This window comes from Alternaria metachromatica (assembly GCF_023757995.1).
Source record: "Alternaria metachromatica strain BMP 0045 chromosome Unknown scaffold_36, whole genome shotgun sequence".
NCBI classification, from domain to species: domain Eukaryota; kingdom Fungi; phylum Ascomycota; class Dothideomycetes; order Pleosporales; family Pleosporaceae; genus Alternaria; species Alternaria metachromatica.
In genome coordinates, this window is record NW_026055527.1 from 19,424 (window position 1) to 41,458 (window position 22,035).

General features: G+C 53.2%; 9 protein-coding genes across 9 annotated transcripts; 5 read left to right on the top strand and 4 right to left on the bottom strand.

The window, feature by feature from the left end:
• Positions 1-854: 854 nt before the first annotated feature.
• On the top strand, positions 855-2,348 carry J4E83_009729 (uncharacterized protein; the record flags this gene model as incomplete). Its single annotated transcript, XM_049336614.1, has 3 exons — positions 855-1,078; positions 1,132-1,301; positions 1,366-2,348. The coding sequence occupies 3 exons, from the start codon at positions 855-857 to the stop codon at positions 2,346-2,348; spliced, it is 1,377 nt and encodes a 458-aa protein (XP_049184196.1).
• Positions 2,349-3,294: 946 nt separating this feature from the next.
• On the top strand, positions 3,295-5,065 carry J4E83_009730 (uncharacterized protein; the record flags this gene model as incomplete). The annotated part of the gene is made up of 2 exons (XM_049336615.1): positions 3,295-3,432; positions 3,581-5,065. 2 exons carry the CDS (start codon positions 3,295-3,297, stop codon positions 5,063-5,065), a joined length of 1,623 nt encoding a protein of 540 aa, XP_049184197.1.
• Positions 5,066-5,292: 227 nt separating this feature from the next.
• On the bottom strand, positions 5,293-8,529 carry J4E83_009731 (uncharacterized protein; the record flags this gene model as incomplete). The annotated part of the gene is made up of 1 exon (XM_049336616.1): positions 5,293-8,529. The coding sequence occupies one exon, from the start codon at positions 8,527-8,529 to the stop codon at positions 5,293-5,295; it is 3,237 nt and encodes a 1,078-aa protein (XP_049184198.1).
• Positions 8,530-9,378: 849 nt separating this feature from the next.
• On the top strand, positions 9,379-11,965 carry J4E83_009732 (uncharacterized protein; the record flags this gene model as incomplete). The annotated part of the gene is made up of 2 exons (XM_049336617.1): positions 9,379-9,836; positions 10,789-11,965. The coding sequence occupies 2 exons, from the start codon at positions 9,379-9,381 to the stop codon at positions 11,963-11,965; spliced, it is 1,635 nt and encodes a 544-aa protein (XP_049184199.1).
• A 2,538-nt stretch (positions 11,966-14,503) lies between these two features.
• Positions 14,504-15,185, bottom strand: J4E83_009733 (uncharacterized protein; the record flags this gene model as incomplete). Its single annotated transcript, XM_049336618.1, has 2 exons — positions 14,504-15,053; positions 15,097-15,185. The coding sequence occupies 2 exons, from the start codon at positions 15,183-15,185 to the stop codon at positions 14,504-14,506; spliced, it is 639 nt and encodes a 212-aa protein (XP_049184200.1).
• A 993-nt stretch (positions 15,186-16,178) lies between these two features.
• Positions 16,179-17,308, top strand: J4E83_009734 (uncharacterized protein; the record flags this gene model as incomplete). The annotated part of the gene is made up of 3 exons (XM_049336619.1): positions 16,179-16,219; positions 16,286-16,751; positions 16,799-17,308. 3 exons carry the CDS (start codon positions 16,179-16,181, stop codon positions 17,306-17,308), a joined length of 1,017 nt encoding a protein of 338 aa, XP_049184201.1.
• Positions 17,309-17,917: 609 nt separating this feature from the next.
• J4E83_009735 (uncharacterized protein) lies at positions 17,918-19,852 on the top strand (the record flags this gene model as incomplete). Its single annotated transcript, XM_049336620.1, has 3 exons — positions 17,918-18,260; positions 18,309-18,437; positions 18,486-19,852. The coding sequence occupies 3 exons, from the start codon at positions 17,918-17,920 to the stop codon at positions 19,850-19,852; spliced, it is 1,839 nt and encodes a 612-aa protein (XP_049184202.1).
• Positions 19,853-20,058: 206 nt separating this feature from the next.
• On the bottom strand, positions 20,059-20,406 carry J4E83_009736 (uncharacterized protein; the record flags this gene model as incomplete). Its single annotated transcript, XM_049336621.1, has 1 exon — positions 20,059-20,406. The coding sequence occupies one exon, from the start codon at positions 20,404-20,406 to the stop codon at positions 20,059-20,061; it is 348 nt and encodes a 115-aa protein (XP_049184203.1).
• Positions 20,407-20,857: 451 nt separating this feature from the next.
• J4E83_009737 (uncharacterized protein) lies at positions 20,858-21,256 on the bottom strand (the record flags this gene model as incomplete). The annotated part of the gene is made up of 1 exon (XM_049336622.1): positions 20,858-21,256. The coding sequence occupies one exon, from the start codon at positions 21,254-21,256 to the stop codon at positions 20,858-20,860; it is 399 nt and encodes a 132-aa protein (XP_049184204.1).
• Positions 21,257-22,035: the final 779 nt, after the last annotated feature.

Below are 22,035 nucleotides of genomic sequence, written 5' to 3' on the forward strand. Positions count from 1 at the left end.
GACGTTGAGGTGGATGCTAGAGCCGTTTCGAAACGCCGCCAAGGCAGGAACCGCTATCCTTCGCAAATTGCGCGTGGGCCTCCAAGCAAAACACCATCTGCCATGGATCGCGCTCGCAGTTCGTGGGCTTGACTGTTGAGTCGGGTGTTCCTCATCGGCTGTTGCACCCGGTGGCTGCAGGAGTCAGGCTGCTTTGATCACTGTGTGACCCGAAGCCGAATGCGAAAAGCCATGGATCGTGTCAATTTTCGGCGTCGGTCGTTCTGCAACAATCAAAATCCGGCAGAACGGCATTTTCGAAGAATTGCATCGATGCAACATTGGGATTTTGAGAAGGTGACGCGCAAAGCCTACGGACTTTCGCGCGTGCATGCCTCGACATTGTTGCGGCGACGCGACCTGCGATCTTTCTGGGGATAAGTACGACGTTGTATCCGGATGGCGATAGTATGGTGACTACTCGATACTGAGCCGTGAGCGACGAGATGAAGTTGTGAGGTTGGATGCGCCCAAGTAGCTACCGTGCTAGCGGAATGCCGATTGCCGACCACAGAGGCACGGCGCAGCAGTTGAGGACGTGGACCTGTCAAGCATAGACTAGTGCATCGACAAGTTCGAGAGGTTGTTGAACTGTCTCCAAACTAGGTCGGTGGGTGTGTTCGCTGAGTAAGGAACGAGTCGAACGTGCTGATGCTGCGGAGGTGTACAGGTGGGGTAGTCGAACCTCGGCCCAGGGTGTCGCCTCCCGGTAGCTAACCACCATATACAACATCTAGACATGCCAACAGTCGGATCGATCTACCAGTACAACTTGATTACTTCTGCACGGATTCCATCGCTTTCATCACATCACAATGGCTAAAAATGAAGTTCCAGCATATGTCCTTGGTGTTGGGCTCACCAAGTTCATCAAGCCTCGACAAACCCGCGCATACCCGGAAATGGGCTACGAGGCGGGAGTGAAAGCAATGCTGGACGCACAAATCAACTACGATGAGGTTGAGACTGGTGTTGCGTGTTACTGTTACGGCGACACCACGAGTGGCCAAAGGATCTTCTACCAGTTTGGCATGACGGGGTATGGAAGTCGATAGCATTGTCCTGAAGTCCTAAGGCACTGACAGCCATTAGTATCCCTATCTACAACACAAACAATGCATGCGCCACCGGCTCAACTGGACTGCATCTGGCGAGAACACTCATCAAGAACGGAGCGGTTGACTGCGCGATGGTCATTGGATTTGAACAGATGCAACCAGGCTCCATCAAATCTGCATGGAGCGATCGACCCTCTCCCATGGGTAAGTACTAGCTGTACAAATTACATGTGAGACACATACTGACTTCGTACCCCTACCTCTGCAGGACTCTCAATGCGTATGATGGCCGATACGCGCGGCATAAGCAACTCTCCACCCAATGCTCAATACTTCGCCAATGCTGGTCTTGAGTACATGGAGAAGTATGGCGCCGAGGCGCGTGACTTCGCTGAGATTGCAAGAATCAGCCATGAACACAGCCAAAAGAATCCATACGCGCAGTTCAGGGATGTGTACACACTCGAACAGATTGAGAAGGCTCCTATGATTCACTTCCCGTTGACCAAGCTCCAATGCAGCCCGACGAGCGATGGCGCGGGCGCGGCGGTCATTGTGAGCCAGAAGTTCTTGGACGCGAGGCCACACCTGAAGAGTCAAGCTATCCTCATCGCAGGCCAGTCGTTGATGACAGATTCGCCGCAGCTCTACTCCAAGTCGTCGATGGATCTCGTTGGTTACGACATGACCAAGCGCGCGGCGCAAGCAGCTTTGAAGGAGGCTGGCGTCAACGCAAAAGATATCAAAGTCGCAGAGTTGCATGACTGCTTCTCAGCTAACGAACTCATTTTACTGGAAGGCTTGGGCTTCAGCGAGCCCGGAAAAGCACACATGATGGTGCGCAATGGCGACATCACATACGGCGGCAAGGGTCCGATCGTCAACCCGTCAGGCGGTCTCATCAGCAAAGGACATCCGCTCGGTGCAACAGGACTCGCACAATGTGCGGAATTGACATGGCAGCTTCGAGGCTGGGCTAACAACCGACTTGCTGAAGGGGCCGACGCTGCGTTGCAGCACAACCTCGGCTTGGGTGGAGCTGTTGTCATCAACGTCTACAAACGTGCCGATGGCAAGAAGAATGCGAAGATGAGTGATGAGGAAGTCAAGAATGCGAGTCAATTCTCCTACAACCCGGCTGTGGAGGCGCGCTACGTAACCAAGGAGGATGGAGAAAAGGTCAGGAGCAAGACTGTGGCGAGCGAGTACGCTTTGGGCGATACGCTGGAGAAAATCCAAAGTCGGTTGTAGACTTCATATAGTCGCAATCAGATAGTGTTATGCGAATTGAGCTTGCCAACTATTTCGTGTTGCTGCTAGAACTCTTTGAATTTTGTTCTCACTTTTTACTTACTCGAAGGCTTTAGCAATGTAACAATCCTTCTTTCTGAATCTTATGCAAAAGACATCACCTCTTCTTCTTAGCAATACTGCTTGATTACCTAGTTAACTGCGTTTCTTTGATTCTATATCTAGTCGTTTTAAGAAGAATTTTGTATGTATCGTGCTGCTGCTATGCTAAGCAAAAATACTGCTGCCCTAGAATTATCTTCAAGCGTGTTAACCATTAAGATATGTCGACTAAGGCGTTGCTAGACCAGAACTCTGTAGGTACTATCTGTCAACAGAGATATCATCATAGAATTCAGGAGAGAATAGCTATAGTCCAACTTTTCGCTATGACTCTAACATTAATGAATCTGTAGTACATCGTGATTGTCAAATAAGAGCTGCACTGGGGCCGCTTGTGCTTGCCTGTTTGTAGGACGGAGCCTTGCTGTCTATAAGACACCACCGCCTCGCAGAAACAACATCTACACTTGCTTGACCCAGTCCCGAGCGGTGGTCGGCCAGCGTGCGCCACCAGGCAGTCGCTGCGTCTCCTCTCTCACCGTCGGTCCTAAGCGACGCCTATCCCTCTATCACCACCGTCCAGCTTCAGAATAACCCCGCACAAATCAATGTCACATGGGCGCTAGTGGGTTTCGACCGACCGTGCGTCTTTGTTATCGAGTGAGTATATATATCCAAGCCTCTTCAGTGACAGGCCAACTATCCTCCGCAGCAACGGCCAGTCCGAGGCGATCACCTAGGCTTGCGTCTTATTACGTTTGCGGCTTATCATCGAAGGTTTCGAGTATATACCTCTTCCATCAACTCCTGATTCCTCCGATCCATGACTCGCCCGCGTGTCAATATGGATCACTCTTACTCTCCAGAATCGCTTGAGCGAATGTCGAGTCCGGAATGGGGCCTTGAAGATGACTCGCCACCACCCGCGCCCCGAGTCCTTGAGACGCGCGTGAAGTCAGAGTCTGCACCTCCCTTCCACCCGGTAAGTAACTCGTCACTGCGCCAGGGGTTACGACAAAACCATCGCGACGACCTCCAGGCTTCCATATTAGCAGCTTCTTTTTATGATAAGGTTGTCGCGAATGCTCCCGCGATAGCTGTTATGTTTACAGCGCTAATCAACCGAATAGACGAGCGTAGACGCTGAGAACGGCTCAACCGCCCAGGAGAGCATCTTCGTCTCAGACGACGACGTCAAAGAAGTGACGCCCGTGAAGCGCCAGCCCACCAAAGTCCAGACGATCCCCTCCTCATCAGAAGACGATGAACCCATCGCCTCCACACGTCAGCGCCACAACCTCCGCTCGTCAGCGCGCAAGCCCACCAAGCCGTCGCCAAAGAAGCCCGCCAAAGAGACTGTGGAGAAACCCAGTCCACTACCCACGAGACCACGACCCATCCTGAAAAACGACCTGGTCGCCAAAAAAGCCGTGATCAAAAGCATCGAAAGCTACTGGGGCAAGAACTGGGTCAAAACCCACATCCCCAAATGCCACCGTCCACTCGTAAGTACCCACACACCACCCTCCTCCTTCCCTTCCACCAACACCCCACAGTACAAAAACGGCACAAAACGAAACTACAACCGCGCCCACGAAAACGACCCCATGAAATGGCTTCCCTTGGTCCTCAAATCCATCCTCATGGTCGCCAAGCTCACCAAGAACCGAAAGTGGCTTGCGGCTACCATGAACGAAGTCGTCCGCTACCGTGTCAAGAATACCGGGAACCGGAAGCCGCAGCTCTGCAGCACGGACTTTGATGTCATGGAGGATATGTTGGTCAAAGACTGGGAGGTGGAGTATGCGTTTGGGGTTTGGTATAAGCATTTGCTTGTTAAGGCTAAGGAGATCCAGACTGAGGAGGATGTGGATAGGATTATGAAGGTTAGTGAGGAGGAGGATGATGGGGAGGAGGGGAGTGGTGGTGGTCAGGACAGTTCTGGGGGGTCTGATTCGGAGTCGGATGACGATGTGAAGCAGAAGTTTGGTGGGGGTGCTTCAGACGGTCACCGGGTTATGGGTGGGCACCACCAGTCCCCTTCATCGACTCCTCGCGGTAAGAAGCACAAGACACCCAAGAAAGAAGTCGTCAAGGAGGAGTCGCCGACGCTGCCTCATCCTCCGCCGCCCGGTATGTATGGTGGTCACTACGGCCAGCCGCTCATCGATCCATGGGGTCGTCCGATTATTCCTCCGCAGGGTGGTGGGTTCGGTGGTTATGGCGGTTACCCAGCCTTCAACGGCTATGGCTATCCACCGTACGGCCAGCCCCCGTTTCCCATCCAAGGCCGCCAATCATCTCATCCATCTCCCTTCCCGCCTTTCTCTCGCCAGCCACCACCCATCGCCCATCCGCCCGGTACCCCAAATCCTGCGCGCGCAGGTCGCGACACCCCCACGATCAAGCGAGAGTCATCCGGCCTTGACGGCGAGCAGGCTGAAAACTTCGGTGATCCAGGAGTCGTCGGTCACGAGGGAGCCATGGCCGATGACGTTGACATGGCCGAGAACGAGGAGACTATCAAGGCAGCGATGGCCGTCGTTCAGGCGGAGCTCAAACTTGCACGTCTTCATCACAAGCAAGTGAGCATGGCGAGTATGGCGAAGAAGTAGAGTTTGGCGGAGATACTTTTGGCACTAGCTTTGAATTCGCTTGGATGTAATGCACTGCGTTGGTCAGCAAACAACAGCTTCACTTCCTTCTAACATGACGGTGAGGCCGAAAGGCCCCCGAAGTATCACGAATCATGTTTGATGCATAGCGAGATAGTTTGCGGTAATAGGCAGCAAGCCTTAATAATAATCGAATATCATGAATCTACGTCACATCAATGGGTCTCCTAGTAGACCTCAAGTACGTAACGGCCATCATCCTTCAACTTGTCAATCTCCTTGCGTCCATCGATCTTCTTGGCGCCAACATTCTTGACCTTGTGCTCGACTTCGACAGCCTCCTGGAGCACCTCGGTTACATCAGGTACAGGCCATGTCGGTCCACAAAGGTAGAAGCTACCCTCCTTCTCCAAGTACGCCCTGCGGATGTCCTTCAGAGACTCCCTCATACGGTCCTGGATGTAGATCTTCTGAGGCTGGTCACGGGAGAAGGCGCGGCCGAGGAGGGTAATGATACCGGCGTCTTGGTATGCCTCCCATTCCTCGCCGTAGAGGTACTCTTCACGCTGGTGACGAGCGCCCATGTAAAGCAGGACTTCACCAATTTCGTGACCCTGCTGCTTCTGGTAGGCGCGCTCCTGGACGAAGGCACGGAAAGGCGCGAGACCAGTTCCAAGACCGGCCATGATGATGGGTGCGGTAGTCTTGGGAGGAAGCTTCATGACAGATGGCTTGACGGACACGGTGACAGGCGCGCCAACCTTCAGGCTGTTGAGGTAGCGAGTCGCCTGACCGAAGCGGTCGCGGCCCTTGGGGTCGACCCAGTTGACAGTGACGATGAGCAGGGAGACGGAGTTGGGTGTCACGTGCTGTGCGGAGGCGATGGAGTATTCGCGACGCTTCATGGGGTTGACGATGCGAACGATGTCGTGGAAGCTTGGGTGAGCAGACGGGAACTCGAGTAGAATGTCAGCGTAGGTGACAGTGTCGACCTCAGCGCGGCGCTTGAACTCAGTGGCACCCTCAGCACTCAGAAGCTGCAGAAGCTCACGCTTCTCACGCTCGTCATCAGCGAACTCAGCAAGCGACTCGTAGAAGCGCTTGGGTGGGCGACCGAAGATGTCGACGTTTTGCATGAGAGACTGATAAACGGTCCGGTTGACCAGAACGTTGGGGTCGTCACGAGACGGTACCTCAACGATCTCATTGGGGTTGAGACCATACCACTTGATAAACTCTTCAACTTGTGCCTCGTCATTCTCTGCGTGGATGCCGAGAGCCTCGCCAATGGCGTAAGTGACACCAGAGTTACCGAGATCGAATTCAATGTGGAAGATGTTACGGTCGTAGTTCTGCGGTGTGAGGCGGCGACGCTCCTTGACATGGACGATACTGGTCTTGAAGCCAAGATCAGGACGAACTTGGTTCGCAGTGCCGAAGGCCTCCTTGAAGGCAAAGCCCTTGGCTGCGACTTGCCAGTCCTTGAGCAGAGTCGGTGGCTCGGCCTCAATGCGGTCGAAAGGAGCGAAGCTGTTGACGTTAATGTCTGAGGGGAGGCGAATGGGCTCAACGTCGTCCTCAACAGTGCCCCAAGCAGCAGGAACCTCCACTTCACGAAGAGCGCTCTCGAGCTGCTGGGTGAGCTTGTCGAAGACTTCTGAGCTACCGTTGATAGCAGCAAGCTTGCTCAAGCCAGAGGAGAGCAAGTCCTCACGAGCAACCTTCAAGAAGGCGAGCTGGGTGAGGTAAGACTCCAGGGATTCATCTTCAGCGACAGCCTCAGATGAAGCAGAGTCAAGGACGAAGAGCTGAATGTCCTTGTCCACGAGGGCCTTGCGGAAAGCAGGCGAGAGCTTCTTCTCAATGTCCTCGTTCTTCACACCGGGCAGCTTGACGATGATGGAGCTGTCAGGCTTGACGCTGTTCAGGACGTCAAACTCCTTCAGGATAGCGATGTCGCCAACGAAAGCGACATCGGCTTGCTCAACAGCATAAGGCGCTTCGATGGTGTAGTCGGCATTGCGGATATCGGTACGAGTAACACCGCCCTGCACGAGATTGTCGTGGCCGCTGCGGACGAAGACGTTCTTCGAAGAGTCACTCGAGAGAAGCTTGCCAACTACAACTGGGGCGTTGGCGGCAAATGATTCGTCGAGGTTCCAGAAGCTGTACTGCTTGACGTCGGCAGTGTTCAAGATGTCGACGTATGACCGGACCTCGGCACCCTCCTTCTCGGCGTGGATCTGGCGGAACGCATCGAGGAAGTTGCTGGGTGTCCAGACCTGCTCGCGCGAGTACTTGACATCGGTAACTTCAACGTCTCTGTCGTAGGCGAACTGGATTGACGCCAAGACGTCCGAGTAGAGCCTGGAGTACTCAGCGGGGTCGAGCACGGCAGCCTCGTCCTTGACCTGACCAAGAACAGCAATGCGACGAGTGCTCTTGGGGAGTACCTCAAGGAAAGCCTCTTCAACGAACGGTCGGTAGACACGGACGTTGACGACACCGACCTTGTCGCCATCCTTGGACAAGGCATTGGCGACCTGAGCGGTCAAGGAAGCCTCCACGGTACCAAAGACGACAAGAACGCTCTCTGGCTGCTCATGACCGTAGTAGTCGAAGAGCTTGTAGTCCTCGCCAAGCTCATCGTTGAAAGCCTGGAGCAGGCGCAGAACGCGTCCAGCAGTATCAGAGTGCTTCTTGTCGACCTCTGAGACGGCCTTGAGCACCGCCTCGTAGCTGTTGTGCAGCCTGGTCTGGTCGAGAGTATCGACCAGCCTAGCCGTTTCCCTTCCAACGCTAATGCCATCGTATGTGTGGATCGTGGGGAGGACGCTCGAGAGGAGGGTAGCGAAGAGGGACATGTGCTGAGCCTCGAATACAGACGGGCTGCAGACGAGACCAAGGCCCAGGTCTTCGGCGAGTGTGAGGGAGGAGACATAGTCGGTGACGAGGCCAGCACTGGAGTTGGCGGAGTAGTCAACTGCGGCAATGTGGGCGGTCAGAGGGTTCGCGACCGAGTAGAGGGCGGATAGCTGGTCGAGCGAAGCGCGGAGGTAGTTCAACGTGGAAGAGGAGGCGACGATGGACTGGGGGATATGGCGCTTCTTCAGGTCATAGTCCTTGGAGAACATGTACCCCAATGCGATGGCACCAGCACCGGTCCTCGTCTCAAGGGATGAGACGCCAGTCTGGTATCCGAAAGCATTCTTCTCGCCCTGTTCTTGCCAGTACTTGACTGCGACGTCCAAGTCGAACGACTCAGCCGAGTATGCGAAGATCTTATCCGAGAGGGCGTATGCGACCTGCTGTACGAGAGTTTGGGCCGTGAGGTAGGTGGGGCCACCGATAGATTGGTAGGAGAGGTCCTGACCAAACGGCAGACTGGATGACTTCTTGGAGAAGTCCTTGGGTGCGTTCTGCTCAGCCCCAGGGCCGGCAGACTCGGTCTGTTGGAAATGCATCTTGAATACAAGTATGCGCCTCAGCAACTCAGCCTTTCAAACAAGGCAGTGTGAGTCTCTCTTTGGGGTGTATGAGAGAATGGGAGGTGCTACGACGCTCCGGAGGCTTCACCGTGGGAGTATATCCGTGTCGTGGGTTTGCCGCCTCGTAGCAGCCAAAAAGTGCCGTCGTCCAGTAGCGACATCGGCAGAAGACCGACCGAGCAAGACGCAATCCTTCACAGACACCATGATTGGCCCTGTGCAGATGCTCTAGCACGTCTTTCGGGCGATAGATTGCAAATGCGCGGAATGTCGCCTTGACGCGACAAGAATTTGGCCCTAGCGCGAATTGCGTGCTCGACACGCCAAGAGTCTGGGCACGTGACGGCGGGGAAATCACGGCTCTCGGAGATCTGATCAGCAACACCGTCTCGTCTCGTCTTCTGCCGTCCTTCGCACAATGCATCGTCGCTCAACGCCTGTCAAAGCTTCAATCGCGACACTAGACTTGTGCTCCAAAACTATCTTGCTCAGTTCTCCTGCCACTGCATGCTTTACGCGTCCGTGTAACACTACACAAGGCTGAGGATGAACGACTAAATGCACGAATCGGGCGCGTGCATACAATTCCAATGCCAAACCGTATGCGCGCAGTGGTGCAACCATTCGCAGTATTGATTTGACCGTACACGGGCTGTGTATACCTCTTGTACACACTCGGCGTCGTACACATAACATTGGATGACTATAGGCCCCAACACTGCGCCTCCATCATGGTCTCTTCATATCGTGCAGCTTTGCTTGTCTCGAGTTCACTAGGCTGGGACGAAAGCCTCATACTGATATTTTCGCATTCACAACCTCACAATGGAAGCCATAGGTCTAGTGGCCAGCATAATCACTCTCATCAGCGCAGCCAGCAATGCCGCCTTGATCCTCGAACGAGTATTGGGTCTGCGCGGCGTTTCCCTATACGTTCTTGGAGCGTTGAACGAAGTCACCGACTTCAAGGCAACTCTGACTCTGGTACAGACGGCAGTAGATGAAACTCAGCACCAGCTTCCGCCAGCCTATCGGGTGGAATACAACAGGCTTTTGGATCGAGCAATGGGCTGTATGGACGCCTTCACAAAGTACCTACGAAGAAGTATTTTACGTGAGCGAGAAGAGGTAGACGGCGCTGAAAAGGTCATCGAGCTGAAGAGACGTGTGAAGTGGATGGACGTGTTGGGAAGAGGTCAAGCGCAATGTCAGATCGACGCATTCCAGCAGGAGCTGACTTCCTTGAAACTCAACTTTGTATTGGCGATGAGTGCGACGAATTTGTGAGTTGCTACTCATCTTCGTAGGACGCATGTCAGGGCCGCGAAAGATCGCTAGATCAGGCACTGTTTATGGGCGAGTCGGCTAATCTTGTGCATCTAGAAAAACTACGACCAGGCTTTCTACCATCATTCAAGATGTTACTATCGTTCACATGGGAGAAGTATCTGGAGAACCAATGGTTCACGGCAACGCGATCGATCTGCCTTACGCGATGGAGAAAGCGGCATGTATGAGCACGATCTCATCGACCACTGATAACACCATAGTCGACCGAAACGATTTCACGTCTTATGTCAAAATCGAGACCATAGAAACTGCGACAAACCGGACTTGCAGATCATCATGTCCTTGTGACTGCCATGTGCCTCTACAGGGCGTTACACCAAGATGGTTACGGGGATTAGTCGGTGCCGCATTCTTCAAGTTCACTTCAGCACCTTTACTCAACCGCCGGCGTTGCAACTACGGCCATTGTCAACCAGCCTTGAACGGGACAGGGTCACTGCATTTCCGTTACTTTTTCCCGACATGGTTCCTGCCCCTGGGAGTTGAAGTTGCAGGATCTTGGCGTTCACTGGGTGGTGTTGGCGGGACATGGAGTCTCAGAATCCCACGACTTGTCACCGACCGATTTTTGAAGTTTAGTTTGTTATGTGCTATGCGCCACGGTACTGTTATAGAGGTTCAGCAGGTGATGGAACGAAATGGTGTCAGAGCTTTCGACATGCTTTGGTATGCATTCAACGAACCATTGTCAACTCTCACAGTAAGTGCCTGCTAAGCATTTGTAATATTACAGGCTAACTTGCCAAGCTTGCTCTCAAATTCCGAAAGCCCTTGTCCTTTTACAACATGTTGCTAGATCACGGAGCAGATTTGAACCTTCCGTCGCCTTTATATGGGCTGTAAGCCTCCTACTAATCGCTTCGATGCATACGCTGATTGACCTAGTACACCTGCCCAAACCTTTAGTGCCGGTCGTGTCCAGGGTCACTTTCACGAAATCTTCTTGAGCCGATCAGATCTTCTTGACATCGGTGATGTTCTCAACCTCGCTCCAGCTACGGAGTTAATACTTCGAGGATCAATCGACAGTCTAAGAGATCTTCTCCGAAGTCAACCCAGCGCTGTACTAACTCGGGACTCTCTTGGAAATACCCCGCTCCACTGGGCGATAAAGATGGCGAACGTCGACGCGGTGGACCTGCTACTCGAAGCAGGCGCGGATGTACATGCTGTCGCAAAGGACACTGCAACGCCTTTATGCGAAGCTGTCGATTCTGACTTCGAATCCCGTGAAATTTGTCTGAAACTCCTTGAAGCTGGTGCTGACGTTGACCAAGTCATTTGCCATGAAGGGACCGCTCTTGCAGAGGCAGTGCGTCGCAATCGATCCGTCTCGACGATAAAACTTCTGTTAGATGCTGGAGCTCACTTACATGGGATTCATGGTGACGATCCTGTCCTGATAATAGCGGCTTCTGAGTCTACATCGGATGCATGCGAAACGCTACTGTTGGCCGGCGCCAACATCGAAGCTCGAGGTTCTCGGGGTGAAACAGCGGTCATGGTAGCTGTAGGGAACAACAATCATTCTGTACTTGAGAAGCTCATTAATCTCGGCGCTCGACTGGATCTGGAGCTATATGACGGGGACTCAATAGTCATCATCGCGGCCTTGCATGGCGATATAGAGACGATGCGGATACTTGAGACTGCACGCATCAAGGGCATTCCGGTGGATGTGAAGTCACGGGAAGCCTACTGGTACGCTTTTGATCGACGCTACCACTATTGCTTCCCAAAGAGTGTACTACCCGAGTGCGTGGAGATGGTCGCTTTTCAGGCTCTTCTCGATAGCATCGTACCCGCAGAATATGCCACTTTGGAGTATGAACACTCGGAAGATTCTGATGCTGTTCACGTACCAGGGGCGTTTCCATTTGATACAGACGAGTCGGATTGCGACATTGGGATTCCAGAGGCGCGAGAATGGGATGATGTCGACGGGTGCGAAGAGCAGAGAGATAGCGACGATGAATCACGGATTACCCCCGACGATGACCGTTCAGGCGGTGAAAAGGAAATGGAACATGCAAGCGAGGACGAAGCCGGTAGCCTGACATGAGGAGACGAATCACTGCGGAACATAATCTGGGGATGCTGAGGCCACTGCGCGCGTCTGGTCATATCTCTTCGATCGTGTGTTTACATTAAACAGTTTGGAAATCCACTAACGAGACTTGTATGCACCTATATTTCATGACTCGCCACAAGTGTTCAGCGATGGGCTTAACGATTACAAGCATTTTTTAGATATTTATTCTGGCGACCTAACTATTCGCACCGATCACCGCTTCTTGAGTGTTCTCTTGCTTCTTACCGTATAGCTAGATCGGCCAAAGGCATGCAACTAAAAGATAAGCATCCACAAGCATCACCGCTCCACATCGTCGCGAATTACCGCGTCTAGCAACGACAACGAGCGATCCCTGATCTCCCCAATATTCACGATCCCCGATATCCTTTGCGGGTCTCACGAACTCATTATCACGTAGATCCGGCGAATGAAAATGACTTTCTGGTGTTGCGATGATGTCAAAACCTCCACGCGGAAGAGAGATGCCGACGCGAACAAGTCGCGATGTTCAAGATCAGCATGCGGAGCGCTTTGCCGTGTCGCGCTTATCGTCATACCATCGTAAGAACTGAACATCACAACCCTAACTCCACTGACTGTACAATTGCATCACAGCAATCGGGTCGCCGACTGTTCAAAGATGAACTAGGTATATGATGACTTGTCGCACATTTCCAACATCCAAAATAACAAAACAAAAACATCCTCGTACATTGTGAACAACCAGAGGTCTTAACCTTAACACCCACATCCCCCTCCCAAACCCCGCACAACAAACACTCCCCACCATGGCCCTCCACGCCGCCTCCTCCCCCAAAAAAGTCGACCAAACCCTCCAACAAACGCCCGGCATCCAAATCTTCCTCCAACCCATCGCCCCGCCCGCCGCCCTCGGCCTCGCCGGCTTCGCAGGCTCAACATGGATAACCTCATCCTACATCGCCAACTGGTGGGGCAGTCCCGAGTCACCAACCATCTTCTTCCCGTTCGTGGGTCTGTTCGGCGGCCTGGCGCAGTTCATCGCAGGATTATATGGGTTCAAAGCGCGGGATACGCTGGTGACGGTGATAAATACCATGTGGGGAAGTTTTTGGATTAGTATTGGGGTTTTGTATGCTTTTGTTGTAAGTTGTTGATGGTTTATGTGGGGGTTTGAAATAGGGTAGGGGATGATGGGCTAACGAGGGATATGACAGGCGGCTGGTGCGTTGGAACCACATGAAGTGCATACGCACTTCCCCGAACTCGCATCTTGGTTCGTGATACTCTGTGTTTTCACTTGGTCGGGCGCGCTCGCAGCGACAGCACGCGACGTCGTTCTCAGCGTCTGTCTCTTCTCCCTGGCTATCGGCAGTACGATCGCTTGTTGCATGTTCGCGTACAATGGTCGTCCCATCACCACGGCGGATACTAGCGCATCGGGTGATAGTCTCACTGGTGGGGTGACGATGGGTATGAAGGCTGCGAGCTACTTCTGGATGTTGTCCGCCCTCTGCGCTTGGTGGAGAGTGACGGTGTATCTCGTCGAAGAAGCATATGGACCTGATCATACGATCACAAAGTTCTTCCCTATTGGTAGGACGCCGATGGAGAGGAGGGCGCCTTTGGTCATTCCGGGTCTGGGCGAGCCTGGTGTTAAGAGGGGTGTGCCGAAGCCGTTGCCGGTATGATGGGATGTGCATCAAGCTTCGTCTGGTATGTGTCAGCCGTTTGGCGTCTCCAAGACCCGTGGCACTTTGCCACATGTATCGCATTGTTAGATGAGAATCCACATACAAGCTTTGAGAGTTTGTATCTCCTACACCTCGCTTCCAAGGTTGGCTTTGAGGATGTCTTTGTCATGACGTACAATATGAATGGACGTGCTGCTGTAGCCCACGGTATATCGCTGCCGAGCGGAACATTTTGGCGACCAAATCATTCTGTCATGTCAGGCAACGCATGCCCGGACAGCTAGCTATTGTACTCAGAGAGAATGTCACCTAGAATCCATGTGAACAGTAAACAAAGTCAGATTCGACTCCTGGGTATCCAAAAATGCAACGCATACACGACGGTCGTTTCCAATGCTTCCGTCTCTCTTCTAGTAATTACGCCTTTGCAGTCCGCATATTCCTGCAATATTCGCAAAGTCTTCTCCTTCAAAACAACAGACTGCAGAATGCCGCACATCGCTGAGAATCTTGTCGACCATGCGAGTGAAACCGACTCGGTGCGCTCCATTCGCCAGTAAAGCCGGCTGACGGGTACTTGTTTGCGTGCGAACTGTACCGAGCACTGGCCAGACCCATGTAGCCAGTAGGCAGCAGGATCATTGGCTATAATGTAGCACATGGCCGTGGAGAAGTCGCTATTACAGTCCGCTTCCTTACTGGTAACACAATGGGCTCATACTAGCGCGGTCAGCGAACTGAACCAAACCAGCGATCTCTTGTGCAGTACTTCGTCACCATCAGTCTCCTCAGAGCCAGCATCTGTAGAGTGAGGCAGGGGTAATGTATCCCCGTCCCGAGCCGAATCATCGTACTACTGAAGGTCTGCATCTGCCGGCATGACAAAACCAGTGTCGCCGAAGTCTTGCAAGACGTACTCAGCCAGGGCGTCTAATCTTTTCCGCTGGACGTGAAGTGCGCCGCTCCTGAGATCTCTATCGCGCTGGCTCATGTTGCTAAGTAATGAGGGCGCTTTGCCTTTGATGGTCAAATGCTGTTCGTTGCTTGAACTAGGACGTGAAACTGGGTCGTCGGCCTCTGGGTATCGTGGATCTCCCTGTCCTTCGGCCGAGATCTTGAAGCCCTGCTTCTTGCCGGGGGCGATTCTACCAATGAGAACGAGCAGTAGCTCTGGTTGCAATAGGCGTACTATGATATTACAATCCGGAGTCTCGATAGTGAGGGTCCTAAGTGCGGGTTGCAGCGACTGGTCCTGGGTAGCTCCATTGCGGGTCGATGGCTTTTGACGTCCTTGGCAGTTGTCTTTCCATGCCATAGATATTAGGGCAGCCTGATCGCGAAGCTCCTTGGTCTGGACAGGCTTTGAGTACGCTAATAGTGTGCCATTTGGAGACATCAAGCTACTGAAGTTAGTTGGAATAACAGTGTTTGGTACTTGGAACCTACAAGAGTCTTGGGTAGATGTGTTCGTTTGCATTCTGCGTGAGCCAGTCGCTCACTTTAGCGATGTTGATCATTGCGGGATCTGCAGACATGATTAGACGGGGAAGCTGTAGGTGTTAAGGACTAAAAATGAACAATAGACTGTGCGTGGGAAGCTTTCAGCGACGTGTGAGCAGGTAGCGAGTACCACGCGCTGCAAAGAATGGATGTGATTTGGATGACGGTGATGTGAAAGAATGCCCACGTACCTGGTCTATGGTTGGCGCAACCACTTCCGCGCTGTCGTGCTGCTAATTCACCGATCTGCGCCTTCTCTCAGACCAAAGGCAGATACGACGGCCAGCGACGCGTCGCAACAGTAAGGAACGCGTTAAAACACGAGAAGGAACGGACGGGATCACGAGGGAGAAGTTGCGCGTGTGAGTATCCTGATCATGACGATGTTCAAGACGAAGTTCCCCAGGAGAGAGAGCTATGACCACCTGGGCTGGCCGGAGCCTTGTTTTCCGCCGCACGTGCTCTCGCGCTCATGCTATCAAGAGCTTGTATTGTTGTAGCCTAGCACTATGCATTGCTTGGAGATGCTACCTAGGTTTCGTGTATCTACACACCACAACGGGACTCTGACGAAGGGTACATACTTGCGCCGGGTCACGGGTGGAGTGTGATCCGAAGGGATGGGCCCGCGCGCACGCGACACGACGATGTTCTTGGATGACACGCGCCTTACAACGATATATCGACCTGGTGACATCTCTAGATCTGGGTAGATAGTGCTCATGTTTGACATCGACGTCATAGGACGATTCGTCGTTCGCACGCATTCGAGATGTTTGTAACCCACCGGGCTGATCTCCGAGCAAATGCCGGGTGAGGGGCAATTGGCAGCTCTTCATTGGATCGCAGACGTCATCGGCCTTAGAATCTATTTCCCCTCAATTGCGCTGAGACACTGCTAGAGAGCTCAATCAATGCTTTTCACGCGTCTCGCAATACCAAGAACATCACGAGTAGTCGCATCGTCTGCATTTCATCCTCTCAAATCAAACAGTACACCAAGCTTCCTGATTCGAACGCTAGCAACCATGGCGACCGACCCATCCAAGTACAAGCTCAACCACTCCATGTGAGTACCCGCATGGCATTCACTGCGCCATCCCCATTCTATTGGCCAGTTACTCACACCTGCTAGGATCCGGATCAAGGATCCGAAGCGCTCTGTCCAATTCTATGAGTTCCTTGGAATGAAGCAGATCAATCAGATCAAGAACCCCGACGCCAAGTTCGACCTTTACTTCCTCGCATACGATAGCCCGAAGGCCGTCTCGCACGGCAACCACTGGACCGACCGCGAGGGAATCGTCGAGTTGACGCACAACTACGGCACCGAAGACGATCCAAACTACAAAATCAGCAATGGCAACACAGAACCTCACAAGGGCTTCGGCCACCTCTGCATCTCGGTGGACAACCTACAGGCTGCTTGCCAGAGGCTAGAGGATGCAGGTTACAAGTTCCAGAAGAAGCTCACAGACGGTCGCATGCGCCATATCGCGTTCGTGCTCGACCCTGATGGCTACTGGGTGGAGGTCATTGGCCAGAAGCCAATTGAGGAGACCGAGAACGTCAAGGACACCGATACAGGCTCGTACCGCATGGTAAGTAGCGTTGGAAAGACATTACGTTGGTATACTGATGATTGCAGAACCACACCATGATCCGCGTCAAGGACAAGGAGGCCTCACTCAACTTTTATCAAGACGTCATGGGCATGAAACTCAAGCGCACCTCAGAGAACGAAAGTGCTAAGTTTAACCTCTACTTCCTCGGATACGGCCCCGACGCATCCGAAAACACCGCAAACGGCGTCAACCCGGTAGCAAACACCGAAGGCCTGCTTGAGCTGACCTATAACTACGGAACCGAGAACGACGCAAACTTCAAGTACCACAATGGCAACGATGAGCCCCAAGGATTCGGCCACATCTGCATTGCTGTCGACGATCTAGACGCCGCCTGTGCTCGGTTCGAAGAGAAGAAGGTCAACTGGAAGAAGAGGCTTACTGACGGTCGCATGAAGAACATCGCATTCGTACTAGGTAAGTCGTTATCTATCCATCGCACGAAGCGACAACTGACAGAATACGCAGATCCCGATGGTTACTGGATCGAGGTAGTGCAGAACGAGAAGCTCAAGACACGTAGCAATTGGTAAACGGGCGGCGCCGACTACCCGCGTGATGTGCATATCCCACTCTACAGCAATTCAGCCTCCAATCGTTGAAGATCACACCATATGTGGCTACCCACGCTGCGCAACATATGCACAGTATAGTACCATGACGGACGCGAGCGCTCGCGGTACTACAACAATGACTGAATAATGAAACACGTTCTACATTACAGCGATCTTCTTTCAACGGCTTCTCTCACGAACATTTTCACATCTTCTCTGCAAAGTTCCGAGGGCGTTGCTCGATACCTAGGTACTTCGCCAAATTGACCCTGCAGCAGCGGCGCTCACCCCGTGGGGTAGAAGGAGTGCGGGGTAAACCTAGCCAACAGGTAAGGCTACCACAAAGACATCGCTCTGACGCATGCTACTGCAGCAGACCGATAGCGGCGCAGTCTTACTTTGGGTGTACAAAATGGAGTGTACTCCTCCTGTAGGCTTTGCGCTTACGTCTCATACAGTCCCACGTAAACTTACAGTGAACGCCATAGTCGACACATACCCTTGATCAACTCACAGAACCTCTTTCATACCTAGTTACTCAAGTCTACCAAGTGTCCGCAAGAACAGCACATACCGATACCCGTCAACATGACTATCCTCATGCACACAGCGAGACGGAAAATCCTGATACCAGAGAAGGTCTCGCCAGATGGACTGGCATTACTCAAAGACCAATTCGATGTAGATGAAAAGAAAGGACTGAGTCCAGAAGAGCTCAAGGAAATTATCGGCGAATATGACGCCCTCATCGTACGTTCGGAGACGAAGGTGACAGCCGAGCTTCTGGGTGCCGCCAAGAACATGAAAGTCGTTGCTCGTGCCGGTGTTGGCGTTGACAATGTGGACGTTCAGAGTGCCACTTCACACGGTATCATTGTGGTGAACTCACCTTCTGGAAACATCAACGCTGCGGCGGAACACACCATTGCGCGTAGGTAGCCCAAGCAAGGATATTCTTACATTAACTAACATGTGACAGTGATGATGGCTGTGGCTCGCAATATTGGAGATGCATCGCAAAGTATCAAAGCTGGGAAATGGGAGCGAAGTCGACTGGTGGGTGTGGAGGCAAAAGGCAAGACTCTGGCCATTGTCGGCCTGGGCAAAGGTGAGTTTGATGCTTGACGTTTATAAGAGCTGGCTAACATCTTCCTAGTCGGTCTTACAGTTGCTCGTATTGCAAATGGCCTGGGCATGCGTCTGATAGCCTACGACCCCTATGCAAACCCGAACTTGGCTGCAGCGGCGTCAGTCACACTTAGACCAAGCTTGGCTGAGATCTTGAAAGAGGCCGACTTCCTGACCCTACATACTCCCTTGATCGCCTCGACTAAAGGCATGATTGGTAAGGCGGAATTGGAGACCATGAAGACAACAGCTCGCATCCTAAACGTAGCACGCGGCGGCATGATCGATGAAGATGCTCTCGTCGAAGCTCTAGACGCTGGTGTCATCGCGGGCGCAGGTATCGACGTATTCACCTCCGAACCACCCGAACAAAACTCATCAGCATCCCGCCTAATCGCCCACCCAAAAGTAGTAGCAACGCCCCATCTCGGCGCCTCCACCAAAGAAGCCCAAGAAAACGTATCCATCGACGTCTGCGAACAAGTCGTCTCAATCCTCAGCGGCGAACTCCCCCGCTCAGCCGTCAACGCACCCATCGTCCTCCCCGACGAATACCGCACCCTCCAACCCTTCATCAGCCTCGTCGAGAAAATGGGCAGCCTCTACACCCAACACTACTCCTCCGCGAAAACCGGTTCTTTTCGTACAACCTTCGATCTCATCTACGAAGGCAAGCTCGCCACGATCAACACCACGAAACCGCTCTTCGCGGCCTTGGTCAAGGGACTGCTCACGCCCATCACCTCAAGCGACGGCCTGAACATCAATATCGTTAATGCAGAGCTGTTGGCGAAAGAACGCGGCATCCTCATAAACGAACAGCGCTCCCGCGAAAACGTAGAAGATAAACCCTACTCCTCCTTCATCACCCTGCGCGCCCGCGCCTCACGCTCCGTATCCCAACAACCCCATTCCCATTCCCGCAACGCATCTCCCTCCGCCGCCCGCACCCTCCAAAACACCACCAATCCCCCCTCATCCTCTTCCACCTCCTCCTCCTCCGACCAAATCATCCAAGGCTTCGTCTCCGGCAACAAACCCTTCATCTCGCGCCTCGACAAATTCAAAGGCGAATTCGTGCCACGCGGCACCTTGCTCATCTGTCGCAATTTTGACAGTGTGGGCAAGATTGGGTATGTGGGGAATTTGCTGGGGAAGGCGGGGGTAAATATTGAGTTTATGAATGTTGCGCCGTTGAGTGGGGAGGTGGAGGAGAGGTTGGTGGGGAGGAATGAAGGGGGTAGGGATGGGAATGGGAATGGGGTGGAAGGAAAAGGTGAGGGGAGTAATGAGGCGTTGATGATTTTGGGGGTTGATAAGATGGTTGGGGAGGATGTGCTTAAGGCGCTGATTGGGGAGGAGGGGGTGCTGGAGGCTAGTGTTGTGAACTTTTGATGAGTTGAGGAGGGGAGGGGAGGGTGTGGGTGGCTTCAACATGCTACTGCTTCCCTTATCTTTAGTCTCAGCTCGTCCGTTACATGCGCGTGATTCGATTCGATATACACAACCACCACCTTCCATCCATCCATCCTTTCCCCTTCCTGAGCACTTCTCCCACACCGTACGTCTTCACCACAACCCTTCCTTCCTGCATCTCATCCCTACATCTCCCCCTTCTCCCCCTTCTCCTTCCCCTCCCGCTGCAGCTCCTTCATATGCTCCTCATGATCACTAACCTGCTGTCTATCCGCCGCAATGTTGCTCTCGCCATGACTAGCAAGGTCCTCGCGCCATCTGCCCTCGCCCTTTTCCTGCTCCTTGAGCTGTTCCTGCTTTGCGGCTTCGACTTGTTCGGGGGTGCGCGCGGCGTCTTCTTTGATGCGCAGGGAGGGTGTTGTCTTGAAGGTACGGCGCGTGGTGAAAGAGGTAAAAGGTGTGGAAGAGGTGCGCGAGGTGGAGATGGGGGTGCGCAGGGAGCGGGTTGCTGTGTAGAGGGCGCGGGGTGCCATTTTGATGGGTTTGAGAGTTTGAGGGTTGAGGCGGGGGGTATGTGAGGTTGTTGGTTTGGAAAAAGGGAGTTTTAGAGGTGTAGTAGGAGGATTAAAGAGGTGTGAAGTGTTTTGTTGTGCAAAAGACGGATGTTGCTGCCGCGTTCTTGTGGGCAGCGTCATTGGCTGTGACGTCATTGCATGGGTGCAAGACTGAGGTTGCTCCACGCAGATGCCGCATCCGGTGGAGCTGCAGCATGGGCACGTCACTGGCGGTTGTGGCTTCGGAACTGGTGCATTTTTTTCGATTGTGGGGTATATACAGTTGGATGCCTGAGATGCGACTCCCAATGCTATGATGCTGTGATGTGATGCTCCCTGTACGCCCTGGATTACCCTCGATAGCTACCTGATGTTTATGCCTTTGACATTTCCTTATCATGACCATAGTCTGTCCGCGTGGTAACTGCATCTATCCTGTGCTGTTCTTAGGCGCGCTGCCTCCACCGCTGCTCTTCTTGTCCGGCGCTCCGCCATTGCCGCCAACGTCTGGGCTGTTGGGTTCGCTGACCTCCTTATTGCCCGGGCTGGCGTTCAAGCTGTTCTGTGGGCCTCCAGCCTCCTTCTCAGCAGTTGCCTCTGCCTCCTCTGGGCTGGTCTGTTTGGGGTCGAAGGCAGCGTCCGAGTGTGCGGCGCCATCGTCGGAGCCAGACTTGGCGTACTCGGTCGACCGAGGCTTGAGCGAGTCTTTGTCTTGCGCGTCTTTTTGAGCGAAGCGTGTTGGTGTTGTACTGAGGAAGCGAGGGCGAACGATGGCAGCGCGAGAGAAGGTTGCGCGTTGTACGGCGCGTGTGGGTTGGATGCGGAACATGGTGAGGTTGCGACGTGCGACAGGTCTTGATCTCCGGTTAAGTAGATTGGATGTATTGAGTTTGAGGTTTGGGAAGTCGAGTAGTTGCGGGGTCAGAAGCAATTGACTATCTTGAGATCGCGGTGACGAGTTGATGCTGTAGCTCGGAGCTTGTCCACGGACCCTCACGTTGACGTCAGTTCCACCAAACTGCAGCCGCTGCCCACGTGACACACGACGCGTTCATCGTCTGAACTACATTGCGACCATCCATCTACGTCACGACATCTCCAATGCCGTTGATTTGGTCTTTGACTTGACGTCTGACTTGTATGTCCGAGCGAGTCGACGCGTTCAAGCCCAGGTCGGGGAGTCGCGCTCATCTCCGACCTCCGCCGTTCCTCGTTGCCTGCGACTAGGCGTCTCCAGGCTTGTTTGGCACAAGCTTTTCGTTCAACAGGCAACATCCCGCCAGACCACGCACATTGGATCGAACATAGAGACAACTCAAAAGTGTCAAATGTACAGAACAACAAGAATCGATTGACTTACTGTGGTCTTCTAGTCAGGCCGGTCATGATGCTGGGACGCACATCGAACCTGACTCTTGCACGCTTACCGAACTGTGCATCTAGCTGTCTTCAAGACTCATCGACTTCTCTTGCAGAGTCACAATCTTCCCATACGTCTTCCGAGTCTGGTGTAGCTTACAATCAGTCTAGACTCATCCCAGGGTACTCCGCAGGCTATGGCCGCACGCCTGATGACTGACCTAACACCTTAGGAGTTGTTGCATGAAG